Below are 16,014 nucleotides of genomic sequence, written 5' to 3' on the forward strand. Positions count from 1 at the left end.
GTTTGGGGTGAGCATGGGATTGCGTGGGAGGGTGGGTGGGGCACAAGCTCCCTGACTCTGGGCATTGGCCACTGGTGGACACTTTGGACCCAGATTGCAGGAGAGGCCGTGGTAGGCGCACCCCTGCCTGGCGAGGTTGGGCAGTACAGGGAGGGCAGCTGGGGCCAGATGCTAGCAAAGTCCCTCACCAGTGGGTGGCCTGGCCTTACCTTCTCCATGTGGCACCTTCTCCCCCCAGGTTGCTGGGCTTCCTTGGGGTAAGACACACTGGCTCTGCGTTCCTTCTTATGAGTGCTGGTCTTCCTGCACAAGGCCTCAGCGCCGCACCCACAGAGGCACATGTCACGGGTGCTGGTGAAGGTGTCTTGTCAACTTGTGGCACATCCTGAGCGTCCAGGTCCCCACTGGGCAGCAGAAGGGGGCAGGCGTGGGACCAGATGGATGGCTCAGTTTACCTAGAAAACTGAGCCTTTTCCCTGAATAGCATCAGAGTAACAGCAAAGATGACCTATTTAAGTTAAAGAAAAATCAAAACGAATCTTTAAAATTGGTATTTTCACCTCATTTTGGGGTTTGGGGTTGGCTTGCAAATTTAATCTGCTTCCCTTGCACCACAATAATCAGAAAATAGGTTAATTTAAGCATAATATGAAATGTGAATTATCATGTGTAAAATATTAATGGTACTTACAAAAATAGCTTTGTAATTTCTGGAACTGAAATTTTCAAAAAAATGCCACAGCTCAAATCTTGAGCTGCTTCCCAAGTATGGGAATTTAGGGGTTTACCTGGGGAAATAGTTAATGGTTTTAGGAGGGAGTATTTACAGAGTGCCTGGTGTCCCCAAGACTGCACCTCACCAATTAGAGAGCCCCCTTGCCACACTCTTGGCAGCCCTTACCCTGCAGGGCTTCTCCAGGTCTGGGTTGCAGTTTGCCCATAGGGGCCGAGGAGGTGGACACCCTCCAGGCACTCACTCCTCTCAGTGGAGCAGCCCCAGCGCAGGGGTGGATTCTGGCAGAGGAGTGTGCCCAGGCCACAGCTGTTCTCAGGCCTTCATTCTGATTGGCAGGGATTGCTCTGTCCAGGGTCCTTCCCATCTGGGCTGGTCCTGGCATGTGGGGGTATGTCCACTTGGCTGACGGAGGGAGAGAGAAAGACCCTGTGCCTGGCAGTGCCCTCAGTGCCCCGCTGCTGGGGAGTGTTCAGGCCCGTGGCCTTTGGGGCAGAAGTGTTGCCCTGGGGCTGGCTTTTCAGGATGTAGGGCCTGTACATGCAGGAGGGTGTGCCTTGTGCAGAGCCAGAGGCCGTGATCCCACAGTCTCCCCTCCTAGCCAGTGCGACATCAGGAGCCTTTAGCCCACAGAGCTTTCCTCAAATCTCTGGGGCAGCAGTGATAGGTGCTGTGCCATCCAGAAGCCACTGTTCTGAGGGGCTTTGCAAATCAGTGTCCCTCAGGGTGGGGGTGGAGCTCCATGGGAGCGAGAACTCCAGCCAACACGTCCCACTTGTGTCTGGCTCACTGGTGGTTGGGATTTGCCATGGAAGATGACAAGAGCAGAGCTTTAGGGAGGCAACCAATGGTGGGCATGTGGAGGCATGTGGCCTGAGTGCAGTTGGCCATAGGCCTTGGAAGATTTGGCCAGGGCTTGGGACCCTTCATCTCAGCTCCCACTTCCAGCTTTTCCAGCTGGCACCTTGGAGTCCTGCGGCCACGTGAACAGGCCCACGGATGTGCTTCCCAGAGCTGCCCGCATCTGTGCTGGGATGCCTTCTGGCATGGGCAGTGGGTCACCATGGGCCTCCCTGTGGGGACAAGGCAGCTATGTGATGTGGGCCACGCTGTTTTTTTGTTCTCTTCTCACTTTGGCCTCGAGGACTCCCTTATTTTCTACATAGAAGGGACGCTTATACTGTGGGGCGTGTCATGGTTTTCAGAGTGACCCTGGGAGCTCTATAGCCTCCTCTCTCCCTGACAGGGTCTTCTAGAGCCTCCTTCCTGATGGTGTCTGTGGATCTTGGCCTGGGAGCCCTGTGGGATTTGGCTGTTGTGACAGTCACAGCTAGCGTACACAGTTGTCAGAAAGGACTGATTCTGGGTGGTGCCTGTGGCTCAAAGGAGTAAGGTGCTAGCCCCATATACTGGAGGTGGTGGGTTCAAACCTAGCCCCAGCCAAAATTTATTAAAAAAAAAAAAAAAAAGGAAAGAAAGGACTGATTCAATCCTTGGTGACATTGCTATGACACGCTTTTGTCTGCTGACCCCTGAGGGTATAAAAACCACACAGCTGATGCTGGGTGCAGAGGGCACAGCTGCTGTCCACCAGGGCACCTGCCTGAAGCCATTCTACTCCAGGGACTGGGGAACCTCAGGAAGACTTGATTCAGTAAGAACTTTCAAGTGCGTTTTTACTTTTCACCTAGAATCTAGGGGTGATACAAATACTTGGTCATATCTCAGCTCTAAATTTGCAGCCACTTTCTAACCTGGAAATTTTACTTAGTAGAATTCCATATTAAAAACTGCCTGTTGAAAAAAGGAACTGCTTGTTTATTTTGAGACAGAGTTTTGACTTTGTCGCCCTCCGTAGCATGCTGTGGCATCATAGCTCACAGCAACCTCAAACTCTTGGGCTCAAGCAATTCTCTTGCCTCAGCCTCCCAAGTAGCTGGGACTATAGGCGCCTGCCACAACGCCTGGCTAATTTTAAAGACGGTATCTCAATCTTGCTCAGGCTCAACTCGAACCTGTGAGCCTAGGCAATCCACCCACCTCGGCCTCCCAGAGTGCTGTGATTACAGGTGTGAGCCACCGTGCCTGGCTGTTTTTTTTTATTTAGTTTCTAAATTAGGAAATAGATGCGTTTTATTAAGAGTCATAAATGTGGTTTTCATGTTAATATTTGTAACCATAGAAAAGTTCATCTTACTTGGAAGATGTGTTTACAGAGGGAGAATGTCTTAGTTTCCCAGCTGTGGCCAAGACAAGGTTTGCCTCACAGCTGGAGTCTCTGGCCCACTGTTCGTGTTAGTGGATCATAAGGAGATGTGGGACCTAAGAAAGTGCTGTGGGGGAGGGCAGGGCGTGGGGGCCACAGTTTGACCCTGGCTGTTGCTCGGAGAGGCGGTATCTTAAACAGTGGGATTTGTCACAACCTGTGACTCGGCCTGGGTTGGCAGGAGTAGGCCGCTTGGGCCTCCTTGTGGTTCCTGCCCCCAGGATCAGCCTCAGGAAGTGCTGGGCTCCTGTGGAGGAGGGAGGCGTGTGGTGCCCGCCCTGTCCTTTCCTGGGCTCTGCTCTGGGCCCCTACTCGGCTACTGGGGTGCTCATGAGTGCAGCCCAGTCCATCCCCCACTGGCCTGTGGCCAGGGCCACCTTGTCATGTCTGTAGCTATGGCTCTGGCCAGTGTGGGGTCTCCAGGGCCCGTCACTGCTCTCCCAGCCTGCTGCTGCCTGTGCTCTTGTGTCCTCAGCAGCACTTATGCTCTTGGGAACCGGCTCGGCCTGCTGGTCCCCTGGCACTGACAGCTGGCTTGGGGTCTTACACCAGGCAGCGCCACTGGTCAGGCAGAACCTTTCTGGGATGGAGACTGCTGGGGAGCACAGCTGTCTCAGGGCCAAGACTGCCAGCGCCCTGTGGGATGCCCCTGGTGATGAGGACCAGGATGTGCCCTAAACCAGGGGTTGTAGAGGGATGCCAGAGGGTTTTCTTGGCATCCAGACCTGGGAACCATCTCATGGTCTGTCTGCACAGGCATGGTTGCCCTCCGCTGTTTGCTGGGGTGCCCACTAACCCTGAGCTGCCCACTGGGCTTCCAGCGTCTACCCTGACTTCTGCTCTGAGGGATGCGTATCAGTGAAACCAACAAAACCAGTCACCTTGGGAATTTGGTTTTCAACCAAGAATTCATTCTTATGTTTTTGTTTTTAAATAAAGGTTCTTTAGGTTAAAGCTTTACTGAGATGTTATTTACATACTATGAAATCTTTTCCTTGCAGAGAGTAAACCTTAACGGCTTAGTATCTGCAGCTATCATTCGTCATCATCTCGTTCTATGACACATTTGTCACCCCCAAAAAACCTATGTCCAATAGTTGCCGCGCCCCAGGCCCCCTGTCCCCCAGGTGTGCTTGTTCTCGACCTTCCATGAAACCAGGACCCTGGGGCGTGTGGCTCTTTGTGTCTGCCTTCTCCCACTGAGCATGAGTCTCCGAGGGCCGCCCACGTCAGCTGCTTCCTTCACCCTCCATGGAACCCATAAACCACATGAGCTTCTCATTCGCAGTTGATGGGCACTTGGGCTGTTTCCATCCTGAGGAAGGGGGTGCTATGTGGACATAGTTTTCAGTGACCATGCGTAGAGTTGCTGGGTCACATTATTCCTTTTCTAGAGCCCAGGTAGAATGCAGTGGGGCCAATCTGGCTCCCTGCGGCCTCAGACTGGGCTGAGGCAAGCCTTGCCCCATGCCTCCGGCCTGAGCCTCCCATGGTGCTGGGCCTAGGGTGTGAGCCACGTGCCTTCCTGCAGTGGTGTGCACATGTCCCTGTCAGCGTCATGGCTGACACTCACATTGTCCATTTGTGTAAGTGACAGCCATCTCCACATGCGTGAGGTAGTAGGCGGACTGTGACCAAGCAGGGGGATGCTAACCGAGTCATGGGCACATGGTCACGGGCACTGGCCCCTGCTCCTCCCCTGCAGTAGGCGTAGCCCTGGTCTCTCACCTGGCCAGCTCAGGAGCCTGTGGGTCATGGCCACGGCCTGTTCACCAAGCTGGGTGGTGGACCCCTGCCTCACACTGTGTCCATGCTGTGGCCCTCAGGGAGGCTAAGGCCTGGGTTTGGTGTCCACAGCCGCCGGTGAGCCCATGCTACCACCCTGCCTGATAGGACTCACTCTTTGGTGATAAATGAGCAGCACAGAGCCACTTCCTTGCCAGCTGCTGGGGTCTCCTTGGAATCCAGACCACATTCTTGGGGTGCCCCCCGCTACCACTCACATCCTCCGGGATCCCCGGGGATTCTCCACTGCTGCAGGGGGGCCTGTCCCTGTACCTTTGACTCCTGGGTGACACTGAATAGGTGTGTCAGTTTGCATCAGGCCGCACGCATGGCTGTGTTTTGTCTTGCTTTGGGATCTGTGAACTGTTGGTCAAGGTTGACACAAGCCCGTGTCCAGGGGCCAGAGGCAGTGACCAGTAGTGGCACTGAAGTACCAGGGAATGGGAAGGATCTTGGTTTGGGGTCCACTATTCATCATCTTGTTAAAACGGAAATGAGCAAGGTGGATGAAGACACTGCCCAGAGCTGCAGGCTGAGGCTGCCTCAGGGCCGCAGGCGTGGGGTGGGCTGGCAGCTCTGCCTGTGTCCCCCTTATGTGGGCCCGCAGGGAGCAGTGCCAAGACTCCACTGTCCCAGGTGGGGCTGTGGGAAGTGTAGATGTGGCTTTGCCTGTCTTGTGGTCACTTGGCCCCCATGGGCAGGTTGTGTGACCAGTTGCTTACCTTTGTCTCAGGTACTGGTGCTCTATCATGAGGCGTGAGCCTCCTGAGAGGTGGGCAGAGTAGTGGCCTCTCTTGCTCTGAGCACCCACCCCATGCAGTGTCGGGAAAAGGTCTTTAGGGTCCTCCTGCCAGGTCTTCTCTAACCCTGGCTCCTTGTAGGCCTGGGATGGGGCCCTGGGATGTTGCCCCACGCCTCAAGTCTCTGGTCCTGGTGGCCCCCTTGGAGCTCAGGCTTCCTCTCAACTTCCCAGGTGCTGGCCTTGGTAGAGGGCAGGACCGCCTCAGGGAGTACAGGGCCACTCCTTCAGAGCTGCATGCCCTGTGGGTTTATCCAGCTTTGCTCTTTGCTTCAATAGGGCTAGGGGGATGTCGTGGGATGCAAGGCTCTTGGGGAAGCAGCCTGTGGCATGTGGACCTTGCTCTGATCTGGAGGGTCAAGGTGGCTCAGGCAGCTACCCCAACCAAGCCCATGTCCAGCTCAGCTCTGTATTGCCAAGGTCCATCTGTGTCTGATGGCCATCATGTCCTTGTGCCTCTGCGTCCACCCCCAGCCCAGGTCACTGGGAGGTTCCAGGATTCGTCCTGGAAGATGGAGTAGATCTTTCTGGAGAATCTTAGCTGAGCTCATGGTGACCCCACAAGGGGATTGCACAGCTCACCTGTGGCAGCACACAGGGGCCAGCCAGTCTGCTGGGTCCTTGCTCTGCTCTGGGGCCACTGCGTGGTGGACAGCAGTTCCTCGGGCCATTGTCTTTGCTCCGTCACAGGGCACTGGGTGTTCATAACCTGTCTCTTGGCCTATAGGCCTTTGGGGCTGGTTTTGAGGATGTAGGAAGGGTCAGAAACCAGAGGTGGCGGGTCTGAACCCCCTCCCAGGGTACAGATGCTGCATTTTTGTTGAGGGCGCAGCTTTGTCCCAACTGTCTACCCTGCTAGAGGTGGTCTTCTTCCTGGGCTAATACCACTCAGGTGGAGGGCACTCCCTTGGGCTTGCTGGGCCACGCGTCTTCCCCTGTTTGGCAACTTCCTCTTCGTGCTATTTAGGAGACCTGTGGACTCAAGAACCCCATCCCTGGTAACCAGCAGCGTTTGATCCGTGGGGCTGAGGACCAGGAGACCCTCCCCACCCCAGGGGTGGAGCTCGCGGGCACTAGGTAGGGTGTGGGTCCCAGGGACAGGGAGCTGCCCTGCCCGAAGGTGCCTCCCTGCCACCACACTGGGCAAGTGAACGCGGCCAGGCCTGCATGTCTGCCAGCCGCATCTGCAGTGGCGCTGGGTCTCCTTGGGCGTTCTGAGGTGGGTGCATCCCTGCAGCTGGAGGCGTCTGACACTTACACACACACACCCCACCCAGAGGTCTCTGAGGTTTCTCAGATTCAGCAGTAGACGGTGCAGGGCTTGTGGCTTTTCTCTGAACTGGCTTCCTTTCCACGCCTGCCACAGCGGCTGCTCCGGCAGGAAGCTCCACCCTGGGCTGGTGTCCCAGCCCGCCCTCTGCACTGCTCTCCGGGATCCCACCTACCCTGCCAGGCGCAGGCATGGCCTCTGTGGTCAGGGTTGTGGCAGACGTCACTGAGACCCGCTTCCCCTGTGTTCAGCATCTCGGCCAAGCATAGGATGACCTGAAACTTGCCCAGAGCAGGCAGCTACCCCCACCCTCCAGGGCTTCCTCGCTAGGGTCGGCTACCCACCCTGCCCTGGCCCCCATTCCCCGCATCTGGGTCCTCATGAGGGGCTGCAGCCTCGCAGGCCGAGTGGTGTGTGCTGCGCACTTGGCCCCTTTCCTGGGGGAGGCCAAGGGCTGTGGTGGGATCTTTCCCTAGGATCTAGACTGTCCCTACGTCTTCAGCTTTATGATGAAAACCCTGTTATTTGGGGTGCCATGGGGCCAGTAAACCCTTTTCTCTGAGGAGCCCCCTTTCCTCACTCTGCCCCCCAGGCTCTCTGGCTGGTGATGAGAGGGCCACCACTTTCACAGCTTGCTTCTCAGGCACCCGGGAGGATGAACAGGCTGCCACCCTGCAAAGGGCTCTCCCCCTGTGCCCACACCTCAGAGGCTCGACTGCACTGGTGCTGCAGACCCTGGCACAGCTGTCCTGGGGGTCTCCCCGCTGTCTTGTGGGGCTTGGGGGAGGGTCCATCTTCCAAAGACCCTTCTGGTTTTGACTGGGGACAGATTTTGTGTCCGGATTGCATCATGTAGGTGGACAACTCAGGGATCGGGAGTCTGGGGTTGAGGCTGGGAGGGTGTTTGGGGTGGGGGGGATTTTCCCATTGCACCATCCATCCTGAGGGGCTGTAGTGCCTGCTGGGCACAGCACTGTGCTCTTAGGGCAGGGCGAGTGGCTCTCGTTCCTCCAGTGGTGGAGTTGGTGAGAAGGAGTAGCTAAGGTGGCAGTGCCCATGGAGTGTGGCTTGTTTGGTGTGGTCTATAGCAGGGCTGTGGACGTGCCCTCCTCCCTGTGCCGCCTGCCCTTCAACCCCACAGGTGGCTATCAAGCCTCTGGTGCATGCAGCCGCCCCTTCTGGGCCTTACTGAGCTGGCCAACTCAGCTCTCAGCCCCAGCACTGTCCCTGGCGAGAACAGACTTGGTTCTGGAATAGCGATCTGGAGGAACGATGATGGGGGTGCGGGTCAGGCAGAGTACTGTGGATAAGCAGGGCGGGTCTGCACCACAGCTGTGGGGTATGGTCACAGCGTAACAGCCCCACAAACCACACAGCAGCGACTGCTTTGTTCAAGGTGGCCCTCAGCAGTGTCCAGCCACCTCCTTGCACATGGCCTGAGCAGCCCTTGTGGCCCATCAGTGCTTCGGGAGCCAGGTCTGTGACTGGGCTGTGCCAGGCGACTGACAGTCTGCCTTTGGTGCCCCCAGGGCCCAGAGACACCAACAGGGTCTTTTGTGTTGATCACAGGTCTCTTCCGAGCCCCCCGCCTCCATAAGGCCCCAAACAGATGACACCTCTCCCCAGTCCCCTGCACCTTCTGAGAAGGACAAGCAGTCGAGCTGGCTGCGGACCTTGGCTGGCTCCTCCAACAAGGTGCTGCAAGGGGCCTGTGTGGGGTCCTTGGGGAGGTGGGCGCTGGGCCCTTCTTGGAGCCCATGCTGTGGCTGGGTGCTTAGCGGGGCCCAGCCTTAGGGGTGTGAACTCCTTTGTTTTTCTCTCAGTCACTTACACAGGTGACTCTTTCTCAACAGAGCCTTGGCTGTGTCCACCCTCGCCAGCGCCTCTCCGCTTTCCGACCCTGGTCCCCTGCAGTTTCGACAAGTGAAAAAGAGCTCTCCCCACACCTCCCAGCCTTGATCCGAGACAGGTGAGTGGTCACACGTGGGCTTTCAGAATCAGAGATGCTGCCAGTGAGTGTTGTGTCCACATGGCACACCAGTGTGTTTGCAGACCGGGTGCCTAGACTGGCAGCATCTTGACCGAGGCATTCTTGGAGTGCTGGCTCATTTGGTTGGCATCAGAGTGAACACATCTGGAGCTTTCTATGATGTTCTTGTGTGTAGAGTTGTTACCTTATGTGGGGCCCTATATGGCAGGTGCGTCCTCTCGTGGGCGTGGTGGTCACTCTGTGTCCCACTCTGCCAGGGTACCTGGCTGGCAGAAAACATTTATGGATTCCTAGTCATTGAAAACGTGATGTGAAGATTTAGAGTTGAGAGGGAAAGTACTTCCACCTTAACCCTTTAAAGGGAGCCTGTTCTGTGCGGGGTCTGTGTGGTGCTGAGCCTATGTGATACTGGGTACTAGGTGGCTCCAGGTGTCGAGTTGGAGCTGGTGGGTAGAGCTGTCCCTGCTGACACACCTGCCCCTCCCCCCAGCTTTTACTCCTCCTACAAGAGCTTCGAGACAGCCGTGGCCCCAAACGTGGCCCTCGCACCGCCAGCCCAGCAGAAGGTTGTGAACAGCTCCCCATGTGCCACTATCGTCTCCCGGGCTCCCGAGCCTCTCACCACTTGCATCCAGCCACGGAAGCGGAAGCTGACCGTGGACACACCTGGAGGTCCAGAGATGCTGGCACCTGGAGCCGCCCCAGAGGAGGACAAGGACTCGGAGGCCGAGGTTGAAGTTGAAAGCAGAGAGGAATGTAAGTGTGAGTTGATTTCCTTTTCTACTCCCTGTGGGAATCGGTGTGGCAGGGGCACTGGCTGGAGGGACTTGGATGCCTGGGGCCCAGCACACCCTCGGGCAGAGTCCTCTTGCCCAGCATTCCCTCCTGGCGCTTGTGTAACATGGTCTCTGTCTCTGCTTGTTCCTCAGTTACCTCCTCCTTGTCCTCGCTCTCTTCCCCGTCCTTTACCTCATCCAGCTCTGCCAAGGACCTGAGCTCCCCGGGCGTACACGCCCTGCCCCCAGCCGCTCCAGATGCCGCGGCCCATGCCGAAGCCCCCAGTGGGCTGGAGGCAGAGCTGGAACACCTGCGGCAGGCCCTGGAGGGTGGCCTGGACACCAAGGAAGCCAAAGAGAAGTTCCTGCACGAGGTGGTCAAGATGCGTGTGAAGCAAGAGGAGAAACTCAACGCGGCCCTCCAGGCCAAGCGCAGCCTCCACCAGGTGAGCCGCGCAGCCCCCTCCCGGCTGCCCCGCTCCTCGCAAGTCCTGCGCAGCTCTGGCTATGGTGACCCCTTGACCCCTTTGAGGAGCAGAGCCCCCTAGGTGTCCAGTGTGGGCCCTGCAGTTTGCTTGAGCACAGTCCTCCCTGTTGGGGCCCCACACGACACATCACACACCCTGCACAGCAGCCTACTAGAGGAACAGGTGTGTCCCTCTGGCATGATGGAGACCGGGCTATCTGTGTGCAGGAGTGGACGTTCACATGCTCACCAGCAAGGCCTGCCATCTGCAGAGTACGGACTGAGGTTGCACTTCTCAGCTTTGTGTTCTAGAAAGAGGTTACCACTAGGCCTCCTAAGCCAGAGGAGCAGGCTTGGTGCACACAGATGGACTCTTGCACAGCCACGCATGCACACCTTGCTTCCCCAGGCCCTGCCTCCCAAGTTTCCCATGCGGCAGCCTTGGGGCTTGTGCCTCCTTAGGCTGCCTGGAGTGTGTGTGTGGGGGGGGGTGCGCTGTTCACAGTTGGTGGAGGCAGGAGTGTGTGGGGGTGGCTGAGCCTTCACGGGGCAAGCCTAGCAGCTCAGCATTGCTGAATCTGCTGAATTCACACCTCCCGGTGTCTGGCAGCTCCAGGCCAGCTCCACCGGGCGTGGGCTTTAGCACAACATGGCCCTGCAGCCCTCAGAGCTGCAGGGTTCAGACTGCTCCGGGAGGTGTGAGTCCTGGCAAGACTGTGGGGCGGGGCCGTTGTCTTGGTTCTGGTTAGAGGTGTGATTTCCCACATGCATATTCATGAGGCATGTTTACAGCACAGGGTGTGAGTCACGGTATTTTAACAAGTAGGGAATGGGCTCAGAGGCACCGAGGCCGATGTGTGTCTCCAGCTGGTTGCGTTGGAAGACCCTGGGCCCTCACATGGTGGGATGTCTGAGGTCCCCATTGATGGGAGCCAGCACAAGCGTGGCTCCTGCCCTTTAAGGGGGACATGGCCTTTGCATCTATGGGCCGGAGTTGAGTAGAGGCCCACTGCAGCCTCGCGGGTGGCAGACTCAGGCCAGACTCCGCGCAGCAGCCGCCTGCGCGAGCAGCGGGGGTCTGGGAAGAGCCTCTGGCCTCTGGCAGGCGAGGGTACTGGGACCCACTGGGCAGTGACCCTGAACTGCCGGCCCCCAGGAGCTAGAGTTCCTGCGTGTGGCCAAGAAGGAGAAGCTGCGGGAGGCCACGGAAGCCAAGCGCAACCTGCGGAAGGAGATCGAGCGTCTGCGGGCGGAGAACGAGAAGAAGATGAAGGAGGCCAACGAGTCGCGCATGCGCCTGAAGCGCGAGCTGGAGCAGGCGCGGCAGATCCGGGTGTGCGACAAGGGCTGCGAGGCGGGCCGCCTGCGCGCCAAGTACTCGGCCCAGGTGCGTGGGGTGGGGTCGAGGGGAGGAGGGAAGGGTAGCAGTCCGGGTCGGCGGGGCCCAGATGTCTTGGGCGGACTCCGGGTCAGGGCCCAGGGCCCAGGGGTGGGCCTGTCCTCTGTGTCTGGGGAGAACCCTGGGCCAGACCCCAGGTGCACACCCAGAGGGGCAGGACCAGAGTGGGTCTGCCGGTGGTGAGGGTGGAGGAGTGGGGGGCACTGTCCTGCTCCGGGGACTCCGCCTGGGCCATTGACCACACAGTGTCCCTTTCAGATCGAAGACCTGCAGGTGAAGCTGCAGCATGCCGAGGCCGACCGAGAGCAGCTGCGGGCCGACCTGCTGCGGGAGCGTGAGGCCCGGGAGCACCTGGAGAAGGTGGTGAAGGAGCTGCAGGAGCAGCTGTGGCCGCGGCCCCGCCCCGAGGCCGCGGGCATTGAGGGCAGCGCGGAGCTGGAGCCATAGGGAAACCTCCGCCTGCTCCGTGCGGCGGCGCTAACAACCGCGGGTGCGGGAGGAGCGTGGCGGGCGCCACCCTGGCCACCCTGCGACCCACACAGCACAATGTTTTACTGTGCCTATTACCAAGCGAGTGTTCGTAACCATATACTTTGGAATCCACTGCAAAATTTTATACTGGCCAAGTTTGAATGAGCGAGCCAGGTCCCCAGCTGCAGCCGGGACGGGGCCAGCTCGGCGGCTTCTGGCAGGTTCTCTGCTTGCTAGAACGTTCTAACATTTACACTTTTGTTATAAGCTATTTAAAACCAATAAGGAGACTTGATACTCAGAAAATCAACAAGTTTTTTAATGACTAACTTTTAAAAGCCCCAACACATGACCCCATCTGAAGACCCGCGATGGAGTGGGGGTGGTGCTGCCCCCTCCCCACCGGGGAAGCCATCACAGCTCATCTGCGCCCACGGCTGCGTGAGGACAGCAGGGGTTTTTCTTCAGAGTCTATTTTTTCAGCGACAAGGACCCAGGTCTTCCTGCTGCTGCCAGGAAGAGTAGGGACAGTGCCGCGTGCTAGATGAGCCCAAACACTGCCCGCCTTACCGACGCCCACCCCGCCCGCCACGTCGCCGTGGACGCCAGCCCCGCACCCGGGCACCCGGAAGGGCAGAGCTGGCAGGGGCCCCGCGGCCCTCCTGCGCCCAGGCTCTGCCCAGCGCCCCTCCACCACAGGGCCCCGACCTGCGTCCGGCGGCCTGGCTAGCGGGCACACCCTCGGCCCCTCCGGAACACACGCTGCTTGACCACAGCGCCCAGCTACGCGAACATCGCTCCTCTTGTGTGGGACTGAGGCTGCAGCATTGGAACAAAACACAGCATTACTTCACTTTCTCTTTTTCTTTTTTTGTTTGTTCGTTCATTTTAAACTTATATTTAGAACTGCACTTTGTCAAAAATCTTCCCTTTTTATTCCCCAGTTAACTGAGGTTTTTACCGATTTATAGAGCAGTTCAACTCCTAAGTGCTCGCGTGCTTAGAAATCCCCTCTGGTGCTTGGTTGAACAAGGGAATCACAAGAAAATGAAAATGCAAAAACTGAACTTCGGGGGTCATTCTGTGCCTTCCACCATCTTGTACAGCAAATCCTGACTCTCTTGTCTTTTTACCCCCAAAATATCTGTCTTCAGTAGCGACTGAATCTGCCACTATCAAAATAAGTTCCTTGCGTTTATTCCAAATAATCTCGTTTACTCTCCACTGTTTATGCAAATTATATAAGATTTCTTATGCCCAAGCTTGAAAAATGATTTTCCAGTAGACAAGAGGCGGCTACCCATCCTAAAATTATGGTATTTATTCGCGTAAGAAAGATCTTACAGGAATTCTTTGCTTGAATCGTCCACACAGCCTCGCAGCTGCGAGCACTGAGGAAGATTTGCGTGTGCAGGTACAGATGGCCTCCAGGGTCCTCAATGCCGGCAGCGACCAGCAAAGACCAGAGACTGCCACGCCCTTGTGTGGTGACAAAATCGTTTGTAGGGTTTTGCCCTTGGTTTACTGAGGGGGTCCTGGTGGCTGTGGACCCTCCTTCTAAAGTGCAATGCAAAAGGGACATCATGTATATGCAGCGTTTGTTTGGAGATTTTTTCTTTTGCTTTTGTTTTTCTTTTGCAGTTATTGAATATGTATGCATGGGATTTACACCTCTGCCGTAGGTAGACCCGTCCATGGGCATTATTACCATGTCTTGTAAAGGGTCGGTCATGCAACATACAGAATGCTGTTTTTAGCCTTGTTTTACCAGTTGTGTTTTTTCAGTCATTTCTTTAAGGGAACTAAATGATTTAGTTGGAGCAAAGCTTTACGTGTGTTGGCTTCTGTGTGGCTGTCCTGTGTCCCAAGTCTAAACTCAGTGAGGTCCAGGCCCCGCCCAGAGCTGCCAGGCTTGCCCCGGCCACCTTGGAGTTTTCAGGCCCCAGAGAAAGATGGGCCTTGCACATCACCTCATCCTCCTTCCTAGGGGTCGCTGTCAGGTCCACTCCTCCACCTGCCCGCTTTGTCCCAAGTGTCTTTGGAAAGAGCAGTGTCTGCAGTGGTGACTCTTCCCCAAGAGCCAATTGGGTTCAGTCCTGGAGAGGTCCAGACAGTGTCACCATTAACCCACCTGAGCTTGTTCTGGCCAGCCTCCCTCTGCTAGGACCCTGCAGGAGTACCTCGAGCCTTCCTGGGCAGTTACCTGCCGCTTCAGTGTGGGCTCACCTGAGTCTTTTCCCTGGGAGAGCCTGGGGCCATGGAGGGTTCCTGGCTACTTCCATCCTCAGCCAGAGTCTTGACAGGCAGCTCTGGACAAGGGTGTCCCCAGGCTCCAAGGGGCATGGCCTGGCTCCTCTGAGGTGCACCTGCGAGTCACTTTCTTTCCAGAACAAGGGAGAAGAGATCATTCAGCAGGCCTCTGGCCCCTGTGGGTAAAAACTACCATCTGGGTGATTGTGTGGTCAGTTTTCATTACTCATTTCTATACTGAAAGGTTTTTAACGAAGGGAAAAAAACAACAGCAATAACATTCATATCCATGGAGCAGCTAACTCGTAATACCTGCTTTTCGTACAGAACTAGCCAATGTAAAAACAATTAACGTGTAAATACTTTTTTTTTTTTTTTTCATTTTACACCGTTGTATTATACGTGTATATGGTGGTTCCTTTTTTCAGAAACTCTTTTCTTACCTGATAGTTGTCTTGTTTTCTGGGCTGTTTTTAACTGAGGGAAAAAAAATGCTCATCTGCCAGAGGGGATAGAGAAACCCCCTTGGCCAGTTTCCGTGCGCCATGTCCTCCCCGTGGGTGCTGAGCGCCAGCCGCGCGGATTCTCCCATAAGGTTGGGCCTCTCTGTCCCTCCCCATCCTGTCCACAATCCACCAGGGTCAGGGGAGGTGTTTTTGTTCTTGCTTTAAGGCAAGAGTCACAAATGACTTTTTTGTTTTCAATTAAGAAAAAAAACCCGCCTCTACCTTTATTAGCACCCGGAGCCCCATGCACCCGTCCCTGTGTCCTATGCTGCTGCTAATGACAATATGATGGCTTACTCTGCTATTCTCGAGAACTATTTTTATGTAATTAATGTATGCTTTCTTGTTTATAAATGCCTGATTTAAAAAGAAAAAAAAAAAAAGAAAAAGCTTGGCATATTTATCTATTTCGCTGTGTACCTGTTAGTCCTTTTGCCCCACCCTCCAGCAGATGACATTGTATAATAAAGGACTTTGCGAGTACCATGGGACCGCCATGCGTGTGCTCCCACCCCTCAGGCAGGGTGGCTGACTCCAGGGTCAGCCTGGAGAGGGTCTGAGGGCAGGAGGAGGAGGGAGGGCCCCTATGCCGCTATCTGCAGGTCAGCTCATGGGCCTTGGCCTTCACTGAGCCCACGTGGACAAAGCACAGGCGGCCACACTAGTGGCCATGACAGCCTGGGTACCTTTTGTCCACCTGGTTCCCTCCAAGCTGGCTAAGGCCATAGAGGTTTTGTTCACATTTTGTGGAGCTTGGATCCTCTCCTCAGAACCATGGATATTAGCTGCAGCCCCTTAGCCTGGGGGAAAGTAACTCCTGGCACAACCTCCACAGGGGGTCTCCCCCCAGGGATAGCAGACCTGCTCTTCAGGGTGGATTGTCAGCTCCCTGGCACTCAGGCCATTTAACCAGAGGCCAGTTGGCATGTGAGCCTTGGACCCCCTTCCTTGCCTTGCCTAGGAAGGCCCTATTCCCTGTTAAGTGGGGGAAGAGCCCTCCCCTCATGTGCCACGTGGGGGCTACACTGCTGTCCAGAAGGGCTCACAACTCCAGGGAGCCCTGGGGAGGCTCTAGGCCAGACAGGACCCCCACTCCAACCTGGAAATCTTAGACACTGGGATGGGGAGGACAGTGGGCCAGGGAAACGAGTGGCAGGGCTAGCCCTTGAGGGGTGCAGCTGCCTGAGGGAGTGCTGGGTGGAGCAGGTGGCAGAGGCTTGTGATGCCCTGTCCTGGGCATGTGCCCTCTGGGGTGCAGACGGGCCAAAAGCAGACCCATCTCCATGTGGCTGGGACTCATCCT

General features: G+C 56.4%; 1 protein-coding gene across 2 annotated transcripts in view; it reads left to right on the forward strand.

The window, feature by feature from the left end:
- SKI (SKI proto-oncogene) overlaps positions 1–15,194 on the forward strand; it is a 70,780-nt gene extending 55,586 nt beyond the window's left edge. Inside the window, exons 2-7 of one of the 2 annotated variants that reach the window (XM_053575947.1) lie at positions 8,423–8,548; positions 8,707–8,822; positions 9,334–9,605; positions 9,773–10,065; positions 11,242–11,472; positions 11,743–15,194. In XM_053575947.1, coding sequence (XP_053431922.1) covers positions 8,423–8,548; positions 8,707–8,822; positions 9,334–9,605; positions 9,773–10,065; positions 11,242–11,472; positions 11,743–11,931 — 1,227 coding nt within the window. In that variant the 3' untranslated portion in view covers positions 11,932–15,194. The remainder of the gene's footprint in view (positions 1–8,422; positions 8,549–8,706; positions 8,823–9,333; positions 9,606–9,772; positions 10,066–11,241; positions 11,473–11,742) is intronic. The other variant, XM_053575949.1, reaches the window with a different exon arrangement.
- The last annotated feature ends 820 nt before the right edge of the window (positions 15,195–16,014 follow it).

This window comes from Nycticebus coucang, chromosome 22, assembly GCF_027406575.1.
Source record: "Nycticebus coucang isolate mNycCou1 chromosome 22, mNycCou1.pri, whole genome shotgun sequence".
In the NCBI taxonomy this organism is placed as follows: domain Eukaryota; kingdom Metazoa; phylum Chordata; class Mammalia; order Primates; family Lorisidae; genus Nycticebus; species Nycticebus coucang.